This window comes from Protomyctophum bolini (assembly GCF_963924005.1).
Source record: "Protomyctophum bolini genome assembly, chromosome: 16".
NCBI lineage: Eukaryota > Metazoa > Chordata > Actinopteri > Myctophiformes > Myctophidae > Protomyctophum > Protomyctophum bolini.
In genome coordinates, this window is record NC_137877.1 from 24,486,810 (window position 1) to 24,510,820 (window position 24,011).

The 24,011-nt window shown below is 42.2% G+C and overlaps 2 protein-coding genes across 3 annotated transcripts; one reads left to right on the forward strand and one right to left on the reverse strand.

Moving 5' to 3' along the window:
- Positions 1-930: 930 nt before the first annotated feature.
- Positions 931-3,931, reverse strand: LOC308330284 (U3 small nucleolar RNA-associated protein 14 homolog A). Its single transcript, XM_080785111.1, has one exon. The coding sequence runs from the start codon at positions 3,845-3,847 to the stop codon at positions 1,403-1,405; it is 2,445 nt and encodes an 814-aa protein (XP_080641237.1). The 5' UTR covers positions 3,848-3,931; the 3' UTR covers positions 931-1,402.
- A 412-nt stretch (positions 3,932-4,343) lies between these two features.
- Positions 4,344-22,587, forward strand: ccdc93 (CCC complex scaffolding subunit CCDC93). 2 transcript variants are annotated; one of them, XM_080785365.1, is made up of 24 exons: positions 4,344-4,433; positions 5,205-5,318; positions 6,663-6,757; positions 7,493-7,604; positions 7,725-7,823; positions 8,091-8,147; positions 8,425-8,525; positions 9,247-9,264; positions 9,879-9,915; positions 11,585-11,683; positions 12,299-12,349; positions 12,834-12,920; positions 13,390-13,506; positions 13,622-13,684; positions 14,720-14,793; positions 15,045-15,126; positions 16,822-16,896; positions 17,007-17,078; positions 17,170-17,278; positions 18,606-18,688; positions 19,062-19,099; positions 20,389-20,473; positions 20,755-20,868; positions 22,041-22,587. In XM_080785365.1, the coding sequence occupies exons 1-24, from the start codon at positions 4,350-4,352 to the stop codon at positions 22,095-22,097; spliced, it is 1,923 nt and encodes a 640-aa protein (XP_080641491.1). In that variant the 5' UTR covers positions 4,344-4,349; the 3' UTR covers positions 22,098-22,587. The 2 variants fall into 2 exon arrangements, with proteins under 2 accessions (XP_080641491.1, XP_080641492.1); XM_080785366.1 differs by lacking the exon at positions 9,247-9,264.
- Positions 22,588-24,011: the final 1,424 nt, after the last annotated feature.

The window sequence follows — 24,011 nt, forward strand, 5'->3', positions numbered from 1 at the left end:
ATTCTCCACTGCCTCTTGGGCACTCGACCTGACAACCATTACCTGCACTGATGCATAGTCCATTATGGGATCCAACCCTTTAATAGAGTGTCTATCACATGAAATACAGAGACGTCAGGTGCCAAAGCATGCACTCTCACCCATGTGTGAAGGTTTAACCCAACTGTAATGGTTTTTCTTTTAGACGTTGCCGCATAGCCCTTACAAATGTATTGAAAATCAACACTTGCCTGAAAGAAAAAGTGCGAAGGAATTCAAGCACAAACTTACTTCTGAAATGGTGCCATTGCCCCCGCTGTATAGGTCTCACAAGTGGGACTGTGTCTATTTCAAGCACTATAGCACGAGTATATATATTCACTGGGAGTGAATGGGCTGTGACCCGTGCCATGTCTGACAACTGTAGTACCTGCTGATCAGTGGTCCGTTTCAATATACAGAATTCAAAACGATCTGGTTGGCACAATTTCCTCCATGTACACTGAAAACACCAAGATGATGTCAAATCTATATTCCAGTTCAGCATTTGCTTATCATGTTCATTTATTTCCTTTTATTGGTCACATTAACCCGTTTTGAAATCAAATCTCAACTGTAACACAATTTTATTTCTCACCATTTCTTCCATTAGCACAGCTTTTGTCCAACTGATCCCATTTTATCCCAGTGCAAATATAATACATTTAAAACTACTAATTTAGGAGTAAGCAAGAAAGTTGCATGGTTTAAAAAGATATAATAAGAACCATTTGAATTTGCCAAAGTAATTAATAATTAATCGTTTTCCATTAAGCACGTGCATCTCACAACGTTCATTAACACAGCACAATATTCCATACGCTCCAGTCAAAGAGCTAAACCACATAAGGGCTGTGAATAGCTGATAAGCAAACTCTCGAATGCAAAATACAGAATTTTACAACCATAATCTTTAACTGCAGGTGAACTTTATTAAAAATATATTGAAAAGGTCCAGAAAAACACAAGGATGTGTCCAATGTTCAAAAATGTCTGAATTATGTACAGAATATCTCTGTTCAGAATTGTACACACAGACTAAACTAGAAATACATGGCTACACAATTAGTAGCTAGCAGTTATATAGAAGTGACAAATTAACAACAGGTTCAGAAAAAAGAAAAAAAAACATCCCTTCCAATAATGAACACCCACCCACATAGTTTTGTGAACATTTTCTTTTGTACTGAGATTTTAACCACTTCATTGTACATGTCACACGGCCAAAATAGCTAATCTACAAGGTTACAACACCTCCACTCATGATGCCTTGTGAGCTTTTAGTTGTAGATCTGCTGTTTTCAGAATTTTTGCCTGTCATGACATAATGGGGACACCATGTATAGGAAGTGGTTTAATATGAGTCCACACAAATAACAGGCTATTATTTTTTCTTTCTGTCATCGGCTGCCTTCTTTTCAGCCTTTACCAAGTCCTCTCTGGTAATGGGATCAATGATAGCTCCCATCTGGGTCACTACTTTAGGCTTAGTGATCTTTTTCACAGTTTGCTCAGTGTTCCAGGTTCTTCCTACAGGCGAGCGGATGGTGCTCTCAAACTGAGCAGGGGTCTCGAAGGGGAACGGCAGTGAGCTCACCTGGAAAAGGCTGATGGTGCTGTCCCTCTTTTCCGAGATGATGACACTGGGGAGGCTGCGGTCTTTCCGTGGGGCAGCCGGGGCCGCCTTTGTGGTGAAGCGCTTGCGTTTGCGGCGGGAGGGCACGATGCCGACGCCCCCCCAGTCCCCCCAGCCGGGCAACGTCAGGTTCAACGCCACAGGCCTCCCTGCGGCCTCCTGATGCCTCTTGTCCTTCAGGAAGTCTGAGATGACGTCGTCTCCGGCGAACGCCTGTCGAATGATGTCCCTCTGGTCTTCCTCCCCGTCCTCTTCCGTGTTTTCGATCGCTGTGGGAGCCATGGGGACTCGGATGACTTTAGTGTCCTTGGTGAGGACTTCTGTCAGCTCCAACCCTCGATTTCTTTTCCTCTTTTTGCTCGTCATATGCGGCTCAGACTGGGGGTTTTCTGTAACCGGAACCTCATGGTTCTCCACAGTCATCTGGTCAGTGGTCGATTCCTCCCCATCGAGCAGCTCCACATCCTCCAGGGTCTTGTTCTCCTCTGGGTGGCTGTCCGTGATGCCTTTGTAGAGGTTAGTGAACTCGGACAGTTCTACTTCCTCCTCCTCATCGTCGTCGGATACAATTACAACCCCCGTAGACTCTGCGCCATTCTCCTCTGCATCAACCCCCGTAGACTCTGCGCCATTCTCCTCTGCATCAACCCCCGTAGACTCTGCGCCATTCTCCTCTGCATCAACCCCCGTAGACTCTGCGCCGTTCTCCTCTGCATCAACCCCCATAGACTCTGGGCCGTTCTCCTCTGCATCAACCCCCATAGACTCTGGGCCGTTCTCCTCTGCATCATCCACCTCGTGTATTACTGCCACGGTGTCTGACTCTTCAGCCTGTCGCCGCTTACGTTTGGCGTCAAACTCTCGGAGGAGCGCTTCCTCCTCTGTTTCTTCAACTTCATTTTGTTCCTCTTCTTCAGCCGGATTTGACATCACAATAGGCTCCCCACTGTCACGTTCCTCCTCCTCTTCGGCGGGCTCTTTGGAGAGCTTGCCTCTCATCCATGGGTTTGTGGGATCCAACACGGGCTCTTGGTCGTTAACGAAGTCTGGCAGCATCTCCGGATCCCCCTCTTCATCTTCCTCTTCCTCATTATTGAGCGAGCTAGCTAGCTTCTCTGTCAGCTCCTTGTTGACTTCCAGCTGCTGCTGCATTGCCTTGCGGGCCCCCTCGTCGTATTTGGCCATGATGGCTTTGGATTTGGCCCACTTGCCGCTGTTCTGGTGTTTCAGAGACATTCTCTCTTTCATCCTGGAGAGCTCCAGCTTCTTAAGTTCTTCTAAGGCAGCAGCGGGGTCCGTCCTCACCATCTCGTCAAACTGCTTCACATGTTCTTTGCGCTTTGACTTGTTTTGCACCCTGTGGTACACTTTGCTCTTGATCCTCCTCTCCCTCTTGGCTTTCGCCTCGTAGTACGACTGCAGTGCTCTGGCCTTCTGGAGTTCAGCGCGGCGGATCTTTGCATCCTCCAGACTCATAGCCTTCAGGGAGGCTTCCTCCATGGGGGTCAGGACGGGGTCGTGAACTGGCTGCTTGTTGATGGACAAAAGCTTGAAAATCTCCTGCTCTAGTGGGGTTTTAGCCTGCCACCCAGACACCACCTGCTCCATGACTTTGGGGCCCGGGTGCTCCTTGTTCAACGGGAACACGAGCTGCTCCGCTTTCTCATTCTGTCTAACGATGCTCTGCCAGCGAGACACCTCTGTGGAAGCTTTTTGAAAAGCCAGGTCTCTCTGAATCCTCTCAGTCTCCTGCTTGCTGAGAGGGCTGTCGAGCGTAATATTGGAGAAGCGGAGATGCTTCAGCTGCTTTTTAGTCTTGATGGAGACAGCGGGGGTTTTCTCCATGGTGCCAATGAGGTCAGACAGATTGATCTTGCCTCCCTCGCCTTCGGCATTGACCGTGAATTCTGACATTTGGACAGTTGCTTCGGACCTTTCCGCTTTCTTCCTCCTATTCTTCTTACCTCCCAGGGAGCTGATGGCCTCCAGCAGCTTTTGGTGCTTTCTCTCATCGTCGCTGCCGTCCTCCTCGCCCTCACTGTGGATGTTTTCGTCCACCGCCTCGTCCTCGCCGTCATCGTAATCCACATCGGGGTTTGTTACTGTAGCCTTCTTTTTCACCTCGGGGGTTTTTGCATGTTTTTTCTCGTTCTTTCTGACTCTTTTCTTCTTGGATTTAGTAGTCTTGGCCATGTTGACAAGAGCGACACACCGAACTAAATACACATGTGGGCTTTTCTTTGATAACGTAAAACGCTTACCCGAAAGATGGTTGAACTGTCGCCAAGGAAGGACTGTCGCAAAGTTACCCTCTTCACTGTTTGGGTGTGTGGGCTGATTTTCTGTGGGGCTACATCTCTCTCCAGTGGACATAAAGGGTCATAGCATGTTCTTGCCCGGATCAGAAAATGTTGTCGTTTTCCTGCATTTACATTGAAGTATTTTTTATTGAAGTATTTATTAACAGATTAAATGGGGTGGGGGGAAATAAAATGGCTTAAAATCCTTAAATCCTTTATTTTGTGTAGTCCCAGGGTATGCGTGTGTGACTGTGTGTGAACATTTGTAGATTGATCACACATCAGATTATTATTTTTTATGATGAGAGAATGTCGCCTGTCACACGTACGTCACGTGCTCATGGTCACAATGCTTTGGTCACGTGACCCACACGCACACCCCGTATGAATCCAACATGGCCGCCACGTCTGTTTTCCAGAGAGTGAGAACAGGGTCCAAAATCGGAGCTCAGTATGATCAAGAAGGCAACCTCATTCAGGTCAAATAAGTACTTATATGTTATTTATAACCATGGCGATAAGTGACATTTACTACCATCGCTGTAGAAACAGGCAGCGCTGGGTGGCTGTCAGTTTAGTGTAAACAAACCTCTGCTCTAGCCTCTGCCTCCATCCCATGACATGTCTGTCAACCCTGAAAAGCATTTTCTGTTCCTGTAAAATGAATGTCTGCTACATGACTGTGTGTTTTGACGGGTGCCAGTACACCAACCAAACTATTAACCGTAGCTTTGTTTGAAATAACATTGTCAGTCGTAGGCAAGAGACGATGCACGGATTTCATAAAGAATCACAGGCGACAAATTCGTAAAGCAGCAACCCAAGAAATAGTAGTAAATTTAAGTCATATCAGTCTATTTAGACACAGCATATAAGTTATAACTGTAGATTTGTCATGTCCATATGGAACTGTTTCGTGTATGAATCGCTTAACTGGGTGCAATTCCATTGGATTTATTTATTTTTATTTCATTATTATTATTTTGAGGGGCGCTAGCCCTCCCGATGCCCAGCTTTGTTTGTCTGTGACTACCCCGGAAATGAATTGATTGGCTCAGCACAGAATGTGATGTATGATGATATTAAGAGCCCCATCACTTCACACAAGTGTGATTTTTTTTATTGTGTTTACTTGTGTCCTTCCAATCTATGTTTTTTATCTGTGTCTATCCTCCGCGAGATGCTACAACTCAAAATGGTACTTCACAGCCTTTAAAACGCTACAGTTTACAATGTGGTTTTATTTTCAGGTGGAGACACGGGAGGATGAAGAGCAGAGCATCAAGCTTGCAGAGATCCTGGAACTGCTGCTTGCAGCTGGATACTTCAGGGCTCGAATCAAAGGACTGTCCCCTTTTGACAAGGTAAGAACTAAGTAAAAGCACTGCCTTATTGGTTGAAATCATTAAGTCCCACCATGGGTGACTATAGTCAATGCAAGAGTTGTTAAATTAAATATTCCTGCTAATTTAGGGTCGGGATCCGGAATCGGATCCACCAATGAGGAACCAGAATCTGTTCCTTCACATTTGGAACCGTTTCTGGAACTGTTTCTTATCACACTGTCAGTGTTTGTATGTGGACTTCACGTCATCGTCTGCTATACTATACAATTTCAATACCAGTGGTTCTCAAACTTTTACATTTCAAGGACCACCATAAGTCTGAGAGTGTACAAAATCTACAAATCGTAATGCTCAAATAATTATACACTCAGAGTTAAGTTCTGTAGCCGGGGAGCCACAGGCCCAAAATTGGACAGGACCTGTGATGTCATGCCGTACCTTTTATTTGTGTTTTTTCTATTCACTTGGTCATTAAGGTCCACAGAATAAGAGGCCTGCTCTGCCGAAAACCTTTGCGAAAAAAAGTTATGGCCATTTTTGTATACCACACCAGCATAGACAACCAATATAAGGCAACATTTCCCAAATTGCATCGTGCTTTAAGTAGCATGTGACAATTGTGACATGTCAAACTATCCTGGTGTGTCAAACAAATGCTTGCATTTGTTTTGCACGACTCCCTGGCTACTGTAAAATGTGTGTTACAGACCTCTAAGGGTCCATTTGGAACCTCCTATAGACCTATACATATAGGAACCGTTAAAGGGCCACTTCACCCTTTTTGCAACCAGATCATATTTTAATGATGTTTGGGAGACAAGAAACACTTTCCTGGGTTTTTATGTGACAGTGGGTAATATGTTTTTAGATAATTATTTTAGTATTTCAAGGTGTCCATGGGCTCCATGATGTCATGACACTGGGCTCACTTACTTCCTGGACTACATGTTGTCTCAGTAAGACAGCCCTCCCCAATCCACAAGGAGGAGCAGTGCACCAAAGCATTATGGGAATTGTAGTCCAGGAAGGAAGTGAGCCCAGTCAGTGTCGATGACATCATGGAGCCCATGGACACCTTGAAATATTGAAATATCTAAAAAGTAAAAATACAAATGACCCACATAAAAAACACAGGAAAGTGTTTCTTGTCTCCCAAACATCATTAAAATAAGATCTGGTTGCAAAAGGAGTGAAGTGGCCCTTTAAGGAATCAGACCAATAAAGGGGAGGCGTCCAAAGGCGTCCTGTGGCACTGAGTGAGAGAATAAGGAACTGGAATCGTTAAAATCCTAAATAAGGATCCCAAACCCTATGCTGAATCCTACCTTAACTCGGCTTGCGGCATTTGTGTGTTTGCCACAGGTGGTTGGTGGGATGACCTGGTGTATCACGACATGTAACTTTGATGTTGACGTGGACCTGCTGTTCCAGGAAAACTCAACCATTGGACAAAAAATGTAGGCTTGTACTGTGGTTCTTCAGTGACTTCTGGTTACGAATATGCATCAAGAAATTGCAATTTGTCATGTTTAACATGAGATTTCCTTGTTTTGTTGTTTGAACAACACCAAACTATCACCTTGTATCTACTATTGTACTAGTAGGGATGTGTAAAATTGTCCAAAATGAAGTATAATTCAATATTTGACTCAATCAGATCTCCCTCAGAGATAGAGGGCTCTATTTTCATCCATGCTAAACCCCACTACTCTGCCTTTTTTTTTTACTATTGTAATAGTTCAAGCAGCTATCTACATCGACAGACATGTTGTGAGCTTGTAAAATGGCTATTTTAACTATTAAAAAAAAAAAATCAAAATAGTAAAAAAGTCAAAGTAGTCTATTCAGTCGTCTCAACGATGGTGCTATACACACCCCTAGGGAGGGTTCATCTTTTTTCTTTTATCACTTGGGGAAGGTCATTGGTTTTCTTCCCTTCAGTCAGTTGGAGGGACAAGGCATTTTATACCAGGGTACATACATTTTCTCCAGAGGTACATTTTCAAAAAATCTGTCCCCAAAAAATAAAATGAATAAAAAATGTAAATACAGTATGTTTTTTTAATAATCAATTTTGATCCTATTTACGATTAATCGATCCCATCCTTATCTACTAGTCATTGTTTTCATCCCTGGCATTGAAATGCATGCTGGGTTAGATTTTTGATTGCTGTATTTTCGTGTCATCGCAGAGCCCTCACTGAGAAAATCGTGTCGGTTCTCCCAAAGATGAAGTGTCCTCACCGTCTGGAGCCTCATCAGATCCAAGGACTGGATTTTATCCACATATTCCCAGTCATTCAGGTCTGTATTTTTGATTATAAATGATGGAAAACTTAATATATAATTATTGGGACATTTAGTGAAATTAATCTAAACCACTCACATTTGGTTCATCTAATTGTTGTTGTTGTTTATTGCCAGTGGCTCGTGAAGAGGGCCATAGAAACCAGAGAGGAGATGGGGGATTATGTGAGAGTGTACTCCATATCTCAGTTCCAGAAGACACACAGCTTCCCAGAGGTACTGTTACACACTGTTTCCAAAACACTGGGTCGGGGCCCCACCTTTTTATGGTTTAATTTATTGTTTGCTATTTTTTTTTATTTTTTTTTTTATTTAATTATTATTTCAATACATAAATTACCAAAAAAGCTAAAATTAAATCGTCCGAAACTGTAGTTGATAAACATGCAAGTATATGGTTGGAGCAGAGATGCTATTTGATTGACAAACCAAACAGCAGTTCTCTAATCTTTTAACACATTTCATGAAACCCTCTTCTTCTAGGATGAGGATTTTCTTCAGAGGAAAGTCAAGGCTGTGAAAGCTGTTCTGGATGTATCGGTGAGTTAAAGTACACTTGCATTATTACGTGACAAGGCAAGCACAATGTGTGCAGGTAGAAAATATTGTTGAGCTGCGTTGCCTGTGTCTCATTTTATTTTGAAGGTTTCAGTGCCCCTTTTTGGGGTATATTGCCAAACAGTAAATATATATATGAAGGTCATATATATATATATATATATATATATATATATATATATATATATATATATATATATATATGTATTTATGTATGTTAATTATGCCATTGATTTCGGTTGTTCTATCCCATTTACAGGAAGTGTACAAACCCCAGAGGAAGTACAAGAGACAGGTGGATGCAGGGGCACTGGTGGACGAGGAGTCCAGAGTCCACTCTACGTTACTGGAATATGGAAGGTGAGACTGGACTTATTCTTATTCTAGTTCTGCTTCTCTGTGTGTCTGTCATTACTTGCGTAAGCAGAGTGCGCAAGTACTGCGATCGGCTGGGTATGTACTGTATGTCAGTGTTCTCTCTTGTTTAAGACCGTAGCCCAATCAGGGACCAGCATCATTTGGTTACGTCACCATCAACAGCCAATAAGGGACCACAATTCTCGCCTCGGTGACGTAACCAAGGTACGTTTCAAGATTGGTATAAGGTCAATAACGGGTCTAAAGGATTTAGAACACCAGTTATTATAGACATTATTTAGTAGCACTCAAAATAGACTACAGAGGTAGCGGTGATGCCAGTGGCCAGAAGAAGCGGTTATGCCAGTAGTAGCACATTGCGCACAAGTAGTACATGGCCTACTTGTGTGCAAGGCGCAAGTCGACAGAGTGCATTTCTAGTTATTTCTCTGCCTCCCTCCAACTCCCATTCCCCCAAGCTCTGTAAAGAATAGATCCACCCACCCATCTTCTCCTTACTCCACCAATCAGTGGTTCATTTGCCTATCATTTATTCTTTGTATTTAATTAATTTGTCCTTTTGGTTTTTCCAGATCTTTCTCAAACAGTTGCATGTTTTCATAGTCTAACGTCCCTGTGTGTGAGATCATTCTTCTCATGTTCTATTTAACCATCCCTCTGACATATCATTCTCTCATCCTCACTCTCCACCTCTTTGTAATAGAATGTCAGATTACCTGCTGTAAGTATAAGAGCTGCTGATGTTTTTCCACTCACGTGTATGTGTTTGTGGTTGAACATGCTGGTTGGAGAATGCAAGCCGCTCACATGCTGACCGTATGCATGACATTTACACTGTATAACCTACATCAGTGGTTCTCAAACATTTTCATGTCAAAACCCCCAAATTGAATGTATTTGGCCACGGACCTCTATTTAAAAGGATTTTAGAAAACACCCCTTCTATAAGCTCATGATGTGAGGTTCTTTTTTAATTGCTGAAAAATAAATGGGGGCTTTTGCTGGGGACCCCCTGGAACCCCCTCAGGGATACCCGGGGGTCCCCAGAGTGGAGCCCCACTTTGAGCACCAGTTACCTAATTGTGCAATGCTGCTTTGATGCTGCCGTTTCACCTTTTGCATTATGTTGGTCACTTAATGAGGTTACTCGGATGCCAATGTTTAGAAATTCCCCAGGATGAACATTGTAGTAAACAGGAAATGTCTGTCTTGTGTTTGGTAATTACTTTATGTGATGAAGGTCTGTTGTGGCATGTTCATTTTGGATTTTGGTTGAACCTAATGCTTGATAGTTCCCTTATAACTTCTCATTACTGATTTACTTTCTCTCTACAGACGCTATGGATTCAGCAAGCAGTCAAAACAAGACAAAGTAGGTATCTTCTAACCTGCATACGGGTATAAAGTCCTTCCCGCAGCTGACCCAAGGCTCTTTGCTACACGTCATACCCCTCTCTCCCGCCTTTTCTGTCTTTCTACTTCTATTCTATCAAATAAAATATATTAAAATGCCCCAAAATGAACTTAAAGGGACATTTCACAGCTGAAAGAAATAGTATTTATAGTAGACAACAGTAGCACAATTTAAAAATTGCACTCTATGGCCAGATAAATAATGTAGTCTGTGTGATTGACTAGGGTTTGACTGGATTGCTGGATTACTATAATGCTTTGGTGCTCTCATCCCACCTTGTGGAGAGGGGGAGGGCTGTCTTACTGAGACAACAAATATCTAAAAACACATATTAACCACATAAAAACCCCAGGAAAGTGTTTCTTGTCTCCCAAACATAATTAAAACTAGAAAAGTCGCAATTTCCATTGTGTGGTTGCTGCAATCGCCTACATAGGCCCCTCCCACCAATTTTACTAGCTAATTACAATGCCAAGTCACCCCTGTGATCATGTGTAAGTCACCCCAAAAAGTCATGTTTTTGCAACAAATGGTTAAATGTTTTGCATTTGCGGCGCCCCCTATGGATGAAAATGGAATTGCTTTTGGCTCTGGGTTGATTAAACCACCTGTGACATGTGATTCAAATTTGGGATGGATTGGACATTCCGTTCGTGATTTGTGTCATTTTTTGTAAAATGGGCCCCTCCCACTAACTCCGGACGACGTTTACGGCCGAACGATACGGACTACCAAGATTCTGCCTGTGGTTTTGTGAGATTTGGACAAAATCTGTAGGAGGAGGAGCAAAAACTGTGTTTTTAAGAAAATTCTAATTTGGAGGAAATTCTTTCCTGACGGAAATGGGCGCGGCCTATATGGGGAGATGACCCAAGGAATCCATGGACAAATTAATTTTGACTTACTTACGGTTCAAGAGTTATAGGGAAAAACACAAAGTGGGCTGTTATAGCGCCACCATGAGGCCGACTGATGTAAATCCTTTTCAATTAATTTTCATAATTATTATGAACCTCCCCCTCAAGTCTTGTAAATATGGCGCTCCAAGGGAGAAAATACTTGAATTGGAGCCTTAATTAATCTTCCCATTATAACTCTATGGAGAACGAATTAATTAATATCAATTAAACTATACAAAAAAAAATGCAAATGCAAAATACAAGCACAAGATTCACGATGAAGTTGGTCGATTTGACATGGCTCAAGTGATACCAAAGTATCACTCATTTACAATAACAATAGTCTGGTTCCCCTGTTAGGGCAACCACACTAATAAGATCTGGTTGCAAAAGGGGTGAAGTGGCCCTTTAAAATTATATGAGGAGAGTAGGTTGAACATTTGGCTCCATTTTATTACAGACCTATGTTAATCATTCATCATAGTGTAATTCAAATATCCCACAAACATAAAACCCCTATGACTTTGCCACTATGGGGTCTTAAACCATAAATCAGAATAGACATGCTATCCCAATGAGACACACACACACACACACACACCCACCCATATAGGTACCGGTATATAGCATCTGTGTATGTGTTTCATTTGATTTAAGCTTTTCTTTCTCCAGCTGCTATAGTATTTACATACCATACATCTTTCTTCTTCCTGTTCTCCCTCCCTCAGACGGACGAGCGGAAGGCGTCATTGGCTGCAGGGTCCCAGGCCCCGCCCCCAGGGATGACAGAGCTGTCGGAAGAGGAGGACCTGCAGGCGGCAGAGGAGGTAAGGTCACACTACAGCAGTGGTCGATTAGTTAGTTTGTAATGTTTTATATACTTGCATACGTTTTTGTATTTGGAACAGGGACTCAACAACTACCAAAGTAGATCAGTGGTTTTCAACCATTTTCATATCCAGGCCCATTATGTATTTGGCATTTGAGCCACGGACCACCATTTGATGACATTTAGCCTCTCAGACCCAAAATATTTTGTTATCGTTGGATAAGAATTTGTCCACATTTCCATGCTGTATTGATGTGGTACCATCCATAGGAGAGATAACAGGTGTTGATCAAAATAACAATTCTTCTACATGCTCTAATTGTGTAGACTTCTTGTAAATTAAGTAATCCACATGTTTAACAATACAGGTCCATTTGTTTTCATTTTACACTGTCAAGGATCTATTAGTGTCCATTTGGTTAACTTTAAGTTTAACTGGGGACCACCTGGAACCCCCTCAAGGACCACTGGTGGTCCCCAGACCTCTGGTTGAAAACCACTGCTGTTCCACAAACCCATATGAAACCCATTCATTCAGATTCAGCAGACACTGTAGTTTGTTGAGTTTTAGTTCAAATTGTGTCTCTGACGTTAGTTGTCGCTCCTCCCTCAGTTACGCATCAAAACTCTGATGACCAACATGTCTGCCATGGCAACTGAAGAGGTAGGCTGGATCTTTTATTTCCTGCTGGACATTTCCTTTTAGCGATTGAGGGTTATCCCTGAATGCTATATAGAGTCTGGAACTACACCTGAATGCTATAGAGTCTGGAACTATCTCTTGATAATTTAATATTTTAAATTGAACAGTAACAGTAGTAAACTATCATGATAATAATAGTTTACTATATTGGCTTGGCATCTACTATATTATTGTGTTTTTGTTCATTTATTTTTTTGTAAACAAGGGAATAATAAATGAAAAACTCCAAGTAGATGAACTGTAAACTATTGGGTCCATACAGGTTGTCACTCCCAGTTGGTTTCTGATACTATTAATGCATGTAACACACCTTTCTGTTCCACTGGCACGCCAACACCATTTAAACGGAACCTGCCAGAAACAGTCTATTGACCTTCCAGAAAACAAACTCTTTTCCTAAATAAAATTACATTGAAAATGAAGACAATAAATTCCCTCCTTCCAGGGAAGGCTGACGGCCAGTGCAGTGGGTCAGATAGTGGGACTGCAGTCTGAAGAGATCAAACAGATGGCCTCGGAGTACGCTGAGAAGGTTGGCTTCAAACATACTTAACAATAACACCAGTAGATACTAGCTCGCACATGGCACTCAACGTGTCACAGTGTGGCATGTTGTGAGCTTGTAAATCTGGTATTGTAAGTGAGCTTGTAAATCTTGCAATTGTTAAGTGTAAACTAAGTACATCACCCGTTTACTCCTCAAGAGTAGACCGCCAAATGTGGTTAAAATGTGCTTGTGTAGTTGTTTACTTTTTTGCAGTGGTGTAAAGTAACTAAGTACATTTACTTAAGTAACAGTAATTAGTTGTACTTCGTTGTGAGCTTATTTCACAACTTTAGTTACTACTAGTTACTTTGTAGATTTTGATTATTATTACGAAACATACATTAACCACATCAGCCCTATATACATTTTGGGCATTTGGAAATAGCAGATCTACATGCATGTTTTAAAACATTTGAGCACTTTTTTCACTACTGCCTGTCTTCCTGTCTTCCAGCAGTCTGAGCTGTCCTCAGAGGATCGTCCAGAGAGGTACGGTCCTCTCCAGCAACACCGCCGCACCGTGGCCTCGCTCAACAAACAGATCCAACAGAAAACCACACAGCTTCAGGAGGTCAGGGCACTCCACTTGAAGCACTTAAATGCAGACCGCGTTTAATGCGCAAAATAAGATAACTGTGTATTCTACCGCAGTATTACAGTACCATTTTGTTTTTCTGTGTTTTTAGCTACAAGCCAAGCATGAGGAGGTGAAGACTGGATGTGAGGAGGCCAAGATGAGGCTGACAGAGGTAAGACTTGGTTCTGGATCCAGCTCCGAAGAATCACTCAACTGGGCTATATGCAGTATGCACACGCACACCATTTTGGAAAGAACTTGGGCCTCTTCCCCAAGTGAGGGGCGCTAATATATTAAAGTCTAACTCATGTTGATTAGGTGATGTAATGGTGATGTAAAACAAACGGTGACAAAACAAACATTAAATTCTCTTTTGGCATTTAATGTTTGTTGGGGACAAGATGTTGTACATTTTCCCTTCATTGTCAATGGCGTTTTTAAAACAAACATTGAACTAAAAACAAACATTAAACCTGTATACTGTATAGGAGGGGCCCTCAAAAATATAGATGCCTCACTGGCCGCTGCAGTTCATTGGAGCGACGTGTCTCCATTGAAGACAGGAAGTCAAGCGGAAGTGCCATAGGGGAGCGCTGAAGGCACGCTGCAAGAATACGCTATTATCGCTATAATGTCCATCCTATCCCTTTAAACTTGTATAGGCTATATAGGCCTATTCCAAGTTGCAACCAAAACGTCATGAAACATAACGGCTTTGCAGTTTAATTGCATTGATGAGCAGCTGCAATCAATCTAGTATTAAACACCCAATTTATTCTCTGGTAGCCTACTTTGCCCGGAATATATTATGCCATAATGATGCAGCGATGGTGTATCGTGTAGATAAGCTATGCATTATATGCTTTATGCGATGTACCATACCACAGATGGGACACGTTGTCAGCCTGTAGATCAGCGCTTAGCCTACAAATAAAAACGAGATGATCAGCTTCCCAGCGGAGTGAATTAACATGTATCATGTCTTATATCACATCTCCTCCTTGTAAACACTCGTTCGGAATGACCATTTCCCATGTAAACTCGCAGCATTTTCTTTTACTTCCGAAGGATTTTATTCTGAAGTATTTATTCGGAATGATCAGCCTGCATATAAACACGGCCAGTGTTAATGATACTAATGATGGTTCTGTTCCATTCTGATCTCTGAGCGGGGTTGAAATGTTTGATATTTTGTTTCTCTCTACAGGCCACAGAACAAACAGAGAGGCTGGAAAAAGAGCTGAAGTCTCTGGAAGAGGTAGAGGGACAGGTTGACAGTAGGTAAGAAGAAACTGCTAGTGCCTTTCTGCAAAACATTTCTATGGTAAAGACACACCGACACTGGAGCACCCATCTTCCCAGTGGGAAGATGGGTTTGGCCTCTGCTAGTCATCATGGCCAAGAGTTTGGCCTCTGCTAGTCATCATGGCTGTGACAATGGACACAGAGTTCACTGAGCCACAGCAATGAATTACCTGGAGTTAAAGATTGACTATCATGACGCTGATGATGATGTATGTTGTTAACTACAGTATGTTGGAGAAGCTCAAAGCTCTGGTCGCTATGAATGAGAACCTGAAACATCAAGAGCAGCAATTCCGTACCCACTGTAGAGTGAGTATCTTTTATCACACACTGTAGACTAGTATCTATACTTTTATTATGCATGGAGAATGAGTACACACTTTAGACTTAGAGTGTGGTTGTATTAATTTACTCTGTTGCTCTGGTTATTTTACCCATCATTGTCTCCACCAGCCCGAAGGCATGGGGAGAGAGTATGTTTTGCCCTCCGTCCGTCCGTTAACAGCTAATCTCCGATGCCAAACTTTGCACACATACTCCCTAGATGCCAACGATGAACCTCTGCCCCAAATTTTCCAGAACAGCCTGTTATAGCACCACCATGAGGCAGCTTTTCACCATTTCTATCTATAACTGCACCATATGTGTGAAACGTTGCATGCACACTCCCTAGAGGCCAAGGACAAACCTTTGACCTGCAATTGATCTGCCTTTTCTAGCGCCACCAGGAGGCCGACTTTTGTAAAACACATTTTTTTGTCGCAAGTCGTTACACAGTATCTCTATAGAGCGCCACAGTCCCTCCCCCTTTCAGAAAAACGAGTGGCCCAGGAAATGAAACCCCAATGCATTCTCCCATCGGCACTTCTTATTTAATTTATTTAAAGACGGTTACGCCGCGGACAAAGCCAACTCGGATCGTGACAGATCATGAATATATCCCACCCTTTTCAAATCATCCAATTGCCATCAAAGGCGTAAGAAGAAATGGCATCCTTTTCACATTGGTCTGTTATAGCGCCACCAGGAGGCCACAACCTGACCTGGCCTAGTGGAGACCTGTGCCCCGAGGGGCAGTTTTTCTAGTTTCCTCTAAAACTATGGGACTCCAAATGGATCCTCATTGGCTCCTTGTGTACATGATAAAATCCTCATGTGGTTATTATTATTTTTACACCCTCTTAATTTGTAGAGTTTGTGTACTGGGCAGCATACTTGTGTTACTCTCGCCATCAGTTCCAGCTCTTTGTATCCATGTTTAGACCCCATGCTGTACTGTAACAAAATCACACCCATGTGAAGTGAGGGGCGCTCTAATCACCGTACGTACATCATCATCAAGAATGGTGGTCCCTTATTGGCCAAGGGTTCCCACCGACATACATATGCCGATTTGCTCAGACACATATGACATAAACATGAGTTCTACATTCATTGTCAAACAAAAATTAAAGCTGTATATAGGAGGGGCTAGCGCCCTTCAACAATATAGTATTAAGAATATATGTCCAGAACTGCGAGTAGCAACCTGTGAGCTGGGGCAGTGGTGGAAAGTAAACTAAGTACATTGACTTAAGTACTGTACTTAAGTACAAGTTTTATTTGTACTTTACTTGAGTATTTCCAATTTCCAATACTTTAAATTGTACTCCACTACATCTTAAAGGTAATTATTGTACTTTTACACCACTACAATTATTTTAAAACTTTAGTTAATAGTTACTTTGTATATTTAGATTATTATTACAAAACTTGCAACCACTTCAGCCCTATATACATTTCTGCCTTTGAGCTTGTATTCTTTTCAAAATATTGTTATACATCTGAAAACTTGAAATGGGACATTCTGCATAGTGAGTTTTGATGCCAATACTTTTGTACTTTTACTCAAGTACATTCCAGTCATACATTCAATCGCCATATTGATAAAACAGTTGAGTACTTTTTCCACCACTGGGCTGGGGCCACCGTGACTGGTCTAACTGGTGTGTTTAACGTGCCCAGGAGGAGATGTCTCGCCTGCAGCAAAACATAACAGACCTGAAGACAGCTTCAGGAGATGACACTGAGGAAGAGAAGGTTCCTATCTCACCAACACACTACTTTAAGTGCATCAAAATAATATTGAATCTGGGTCTGATATTTTTTTAATATATATTTTGACCCCTCTTTCCTCTGTCTTCTCTTAGGAGAGGATCCAGCTGATCGATAAACAGTACAATACGGACAGAGAAAAGCTACAGAAGATACGACTGCTCATGGTCAATATATAACAGATATATAGCGGTTTCAATGGGATGGGAAGGTATTGGGAACCCTCGACTCTTAACACTGTGTTGTCTTCTCTGTCAGGCTCGGAGGAATCGCGAGATCGCCATCCTACAGAGGAAGATTGACGAGGTTCCCAGCCGGGCTGAGCTTACCCAGTATCAGAAGAGGTTCATTGAGCTGTACGGACAAGGTGGGTCTCTCTGCCCCTACTCTGCCCCCAAAAGCGGCTTCACGGCTGTACGGACAAGGTGGGTCTCTCTGCCCCTACTCTGTCCCCAACAACGGTCTCTCTGCCCTTACTCTGCCCCCAACAACGTCTCTCTGCCCTTACTCTGTCCCCAACAACGTCTCTCTGCCCTTACTCTGTCCCCAACAACGGTCTCTCTGCCCGTACTCTGCCCCCAACAACGTCTCTCTGCCCTTACTCTGCCCCCAACAACGGTCTCTCTGCCCTTACTCTGCCCCCAACAACGTCTCTCTGCCCGTACTCTGCCCCCAACAACGTCTCTCTGCCCGTACTCTGCCCCCAACAACGGTCTCTCTGCCCGTACTCTGCCCCCAACAACGTCTCTCTGCCCTTACTCTGCCCCCAACAACGTCTCTCTGCCCGTACTCTGCCCCCAACAACGGTCTCTCTGCCCTTACTCTGCCCCCAACAACGGTCTCTCTGCCCGTACTCTGCCCCCAACAACGTCTCTCTGCCCGTACTCTGCCCCCAACAACGGTCTCTCTGCCCTTACTCTGCCCCCAACAACGTCTCTCTGCCCTTACTCTGCCCCCAACAACGTCTCTCTGCCCGTACTCTGCCCCCAACAACGTCTCTCTGCCCGTACTCTGCCCCCAACAACGGTCTCTCTGCCCTTACTCTGCCCCCAACAACGTCTCTCTGCCCCTACTCTGCACCCAACAACGTCTCTCTGCCCCTACTCTGCCCCCAACAACAACATTTTAGTTTGTGGTATGTGCTCCTCTCTGAAACTGGTGCTGTTGAATGGGAGTAGTCCACTGCCATGATGATAATATACTGTTATTGGTGCCAGGGTGGGACAACTGTGCTTTACAAACTGGTCAGTTGCTGACCAGCTTGATTAGTTAGTTAGTTTGTTATTATTTATTTTCATTATTATTTTTACAGGGAAAATAAAGCTTTGGGGAACTGTTTTGTCATATTTTATTTATAATTCAGTTTATAATAAATACTGCTAAGTGGGAGCTAATAACTTTGAATTTGATAGAACAAAACATTTGAGGGTATAGTATTTTGGTCATTATTTTAAAGATTTCAGTTATATTTATTTTTAAATTATGTTAAGTAGGAGCTCCCTGCTCTTATACGTGTGTGTGTGTGTGTGTGTGTGTGTGTGTGTGTGTGTCCGGTCTCTTTGATCACTACTAATCGATATCGTCCATGAAAAACCCATATCGGTCGATCCCTAAACTGTTACATGTCCAAAACGGGCAACAACGTAAAAAAGCTCTGTTAATGCTGTGGTTTGTTTTTGTCACCTGTGTCTCAGTTTCAGCAACACATAAAGAGACCAAGCAGTTCTTCACTTTGTACAACACATTGGATGACAAGAAAGTGTATCTGGAGAAGGAGGTAGGTCATTATGGCAATAACCACTTCATCTCACTTTAGAAAACATCTATTGAAAGTGCGCCCTGGGTTGTTACTAGCTCAGGAGATGGAGGTACTGTAAAGGTTGGGAGGTACTGTAAAGCTAAGTCTTCGAACCGGAAGGTTCCCGGCTTGATCGTCCTCAGGCTGCATGTCTAAGTGTGCTCGACAAAGGCACTGAACCTGATGAGCAGGTGTGTGTGAGTGTAGTACTCATTGTAAATCTACCATTTATCATGTATTTATTGGGACAGAACCAAAAGTTGCCCTTTAATTACTAAAATATTAGATAGGAAAAATATTTTATACCTGATCTGCACACTCATGTTAATTTAATCTGACTTTGTTCCTGTAGGTGAATTTGCTGAATTCTATCCATGACAACTTCCAACAGTGAGTATGTTTTTTTATTTGCCAGGTCTTTGTACGTGACTTTGTACTATAATTTAGTGTCCTTTTACAAGCACAGAGGAAGAGCACTGCCTTGCCTTGAACTATGGTAGAGTGGTCCTTATGGGAAAATGCTTATCCATATAGTATTCAGTGTTTTTACATTGACAATAATGCCTCCACAGCAGAATCCGGTTTTGCGTTACATGAAGAATACCTGATTACCACTGTCAAGGGTGAATCCACTAAGTTGCTTCGGGCTTGCCGAGCATCTATTCTATACGAACACAATTGGCTGTGTTCGGAGGAGGGAAAGGACACAATCGTGAGACTGCATCCATTTGTCACATGTAGGAACTAGGAACGTGTTTTTGTCTAGTAATTGAGGTAGTTTGTGCGTACTTTTGAATGAATAAACAACATGTTGACGTGATTCAGTATTACATTGGAGACCTGCAAGGCATTGTGGTCTATGTAAATCTACCCAGTGATATAGTTACTTGGTTAGCACTAGTCTCGAGACTGACTCGGAAAAGAGGGCACTGTTATTCCTTTTATTTTTTGACGATGGGTTCTCAGATTGGGTTGGCACAGACAAATGAAGGCTTTTACATTTTTCAATGGGTGGAGTGCTTTGGATTCCTCTTGACAGTGTAACAATGGAGCCATAAGGGTAAATCTTTCTAAACAACATACTGTAATACCACGCTTCCCAAAGTGGGTTCCGGGGACCCCCAGGGGTCCTAGATGGAGTTCCAGGGGGTCCCCAGCAAAAAAAAAGATTTTGAGTTATACATCCTTTTATCACTACCTGCCTGGATTACTGTAATGCACTTTATATTGGGCCAGGGCTAACATTCACAGACTGCAATTAGTGCAAAATGCTTCAGCACGCCTTCTGATAAGCACAAGAAGGCATGACCACATTTCTCCCGTTTTAGCTTTACTGCACTGGCTCCCTGTATGTTTCAGGATTAAGTAAGATTTTATTGTTTGTTTTTAAATCTCTTCATGGGCTAGCACCTCCATATATTTCGGATCTGTTAACATTGTACGTCACAGAAAGGGCATTGAGATCGGCAGACAAGCTGCTGCTGGAGGTCCCGAAGTCCAAGCTGATACTTGGGGGTCCCAGAGATAGAAACGCCATTAAATGGGGGTCCATACCCTAATGCATGTCCAACTGAGGGTGCTTGAAATGAAAATGGTTGAGAATCACGGCATATATGTTCAAATATGAAAATGTTTGAGAACCACTGCTGTAAAACTCTAAACTCATGAACTGTTTCCAGAGCCATGGCATCTGCAGGAGCCAGGGAGCAGTTCCTCAGGCAGATGGAACAGATTGTGGAAGGCATCAAACAGAGCCGCATTAAGGTTCCTATCACATTCACTCTTTACAGGTTACCTGTTGGTCTAACTCTAATCCATGGTGCTTTCATATAAATTAATTAAATTGCTCAATTCATTATATATAAATATTTTTTAAGCAAAGTCTCATTAAAACAAATGAACAGTACAGAAGTACAGTAAAAAGGCTATTGTAAAGCGTCCCGGGGGGCTTATTTCCATTGTGATCCATATATGCCTGCCTGTATTTAAATGTACCCACTATTGCTATGTAGAAATAGCTTATTTTTGTTGGTTGTGGTTCTTAGATGGAGAAGAAAAAGCAGGAGAATAAGATGAGGAGAGACCAGCTGAATGACGACTACCTGGAGCTGCTGGATAAACAAAGACTCTACTTCAAAACGGTCAAGGACTTCAAAGAGGTGAGAGAACCTGGACGTAGAGCAGCTGTTCCCAACATAACCTGGGAAATCTCGAAAGCGTTTGCGGCCCACCCATATGACCACTTAACAGATGAGTGGGCCCGATTGGGAATCGCCGCTGTAGAACCCTATGTTTCAGTTCTATGCCAAAATTGCCATTCTATAAGTGTGCAACTCGTTACGCCACTACGTGTAAATCTGGCTTTATTGTCACATGCACTTACAGTACAGCTGTAGCAACGCTGCAGTTATAGGTCAGGCTGCATCAACCGAGTGGATGAAATAAAACAATTCAGTGACTATTCAAAACTCTGAATTAAGTGCATGTGAGTGTAAATCTGCTATTTTTGCCAAATGATTGCCTCTGTTTGCTGAATGCTTGCCTATAAGGGGCACCAGGGTTCCTGTGGTTAATTAGCCCTTCGCTAAGTCCCTCCCCAACCCGTCCTTGTCCAATAGGCATGTTAGCAACGGTTACTAAGAGAGGAGCTATGGCACGCTTTCCTTCTCAAAATAACGGTAGTGGGTCACACACACCAAGACTTCAGTTCAAATTGTTTATTTCATATTTGAACAGGGACAATTATTTTGATATGTTTTGAACGGGTAGCGCACCTACAGTCAGAGCGCGGTGGTCACAGGAAGAGTACGCTTTCCTTCTCACCCATTGAGATGCATGTAAAATGACGGTATTTCTCCATATACAGTAGGTAGGCTGCAGTAGGCTATTGCCATCACCTGGGTGGGTGAGTCGTAATACTAATCACCATAGTCCGTGCTTTGTAAAAAAACTCCTGTCGGACGGGCGTAGGTTGATTGAGTTGGATTGTTTCTCCCTCTAACATTTCCTCGTATTTCTATTTATTGACATGTCATGCACATTTGTCCAGTGCATAGCCTACTGCAGGCCTGGTTGACTAGATTTAGAAGACATTTTGTCAGTTTTGCTACTGAAATAATCGATCATTTATATGGAGAAATACCGTCATTTTACGTACATGCATTTCAAATGGTGAGAAGGAAAGCGTGCCATAACCTCTCTTAGTAACTGTTGCTAACGTGCCTATTGGACAAGGACGGGTTGGGGGGGACTTGGCGAAAGGCTAATTTTGTTGGAATCCCTGACTGTCAACAATCTTTTTCCATCATGTAATTCACTCTCTCGTCAACAGGAGTGCCGGAAGAATGAGATGTTGCTCTCCAAGCTCCGGACTAAAGGTGCCTCGTAGCCCAGAGACTACTGGTTCTTAGAAATAGTATGTATGCACTCTATACTGTATATTGGACTTAACTCTCATTAAGTGTAATTGAACCATGTGTTCTCTGTGAGCTCCAGTTAAGCAGAGATTGTTTTCCATTGGTTTATTGTGTCCATGTAATGTGCTTTTTGTGTCAACGTTACTCATTTCATCTCAACATGGGTTGGGATTTGGTGCAGAGCATTTCTAAATGGCAGACACAAACCCCAGAGAATGTCTTATGGGATTTTATTTTTTACTTACTCATGTGCCATTCACATGTGTGCCATAACCTGTTGTCTTGTCACCAGCTAGAAATAATTTACTTTACATTTTCAATATTGTGTGCCGTAAACAGCCTTGGCAAGTGCCAAACCCTGCATGGGGCCTATAGGAACTAGGAACCTACTGAATATCTGGAATCCATCTACTTCAGTGGTTTTCAACCAATGGTCCGTGGACCACCAGTGGTCCTTGAAATGATTGGATGGAATCATGGATGGAAAGTTGGTAACCAAATGGAGATCCAACCAAATATTGGATCTTTAACTCTTGAGAGTGAGTAAAAAAAAAACTCTTGAGAGAGAATTTTTGTTAAAAAAAAAGTCTGCATCAGTTAATTTACACAATTAATCATTACACAATTTCAGAATGTAAAAGAATTGTTATTTTGATCGTCTGCCTGTTATCTCTCCTAATGGAACCAACATCAATGCAGCATGGAATTGTGGACAAAATGTTATTCAAATAAGTCAACAAAAGTTTTGATTCTGAGAGGCTAAATGTCATCACATGGTGGTCCGTGGCTCAAATGCAGAATAAATAATGGGCTTGATATGGGCTTGATATGAAAATGGTTGAAAACCACTGATCTACTTTGGTAGTTGTTGAGTCCCTGTTTCAAATACAAAAACGTATGCAAGTATATCAAACATTACAAACTAACTAATCGACTAATGTTGGCTTTTTTAAAGTAATTCCGATACATTCAGCACCTCAATGCAAACAATATAACCTTTCATATGAAGTGTCAATTTGAATGTCTTGCATTTTACCCTGTCACCGTTTATGACTCAACGAATAAAAAAGAATCCCTAAGAATGAGTTTAATGTCTTACTGTCTATCTTTTTGTGAGGTTATTGATGGATGGATGGCTAGGTAGATACTAGATAGACAGACCTTTATTGATCCCATGATGTAAATTGAACGTTACAGTCATAAGTAGGGCTGTCACGATTACAAGTTGACGATTAATTTTCACACAAATAATAGCGATTAATGTAATTGTATTTTGGCATCGAACACTGGAACATATTAATATAATTAATTTTTTTTAGGCTTTTAGGCTTCGTAAAATCTGAAATTAGCGGAAATAGTTGATCTACAAGCTTATTGATCAACTATTTGTTTTTGGAAAATGGAAACAATTGCCCGTTATGTAAGAATAATTGCGATTATCTCAAATAATTGCAATTAGACGATTATGTAATAATTGTGACGGGCACAAGTACAGCCGATAATATCAAGTTGTTCATTGTTGCATACGGTATATATTTTAAGGAGGATGATTACTGATTATATACACATTAAAGCACTTAATAAATTAAAAAATATTTCATCATGACTGAAAAAGACATGCAGTGACAGAAAAGAATAGTTATATTGAGATGCATTGTAGAATCATGAAAACATTAGTAGGTTAATGATAATCGAATTGTGATGCTCATCTCTTGTGGGAGGCATGTGCTGTGATGGCCACACATCTTTTGAGTGCACTCACCTCCGCCACACTTCCATTTCTCCACATCATCCTCTTCTACATCAAATGATATATGAGAAGTGTCACACATTCCGAAGACGGCTCGGTATCAGTCTTTGGTTGTCACCGGTCACGTACAGTAACA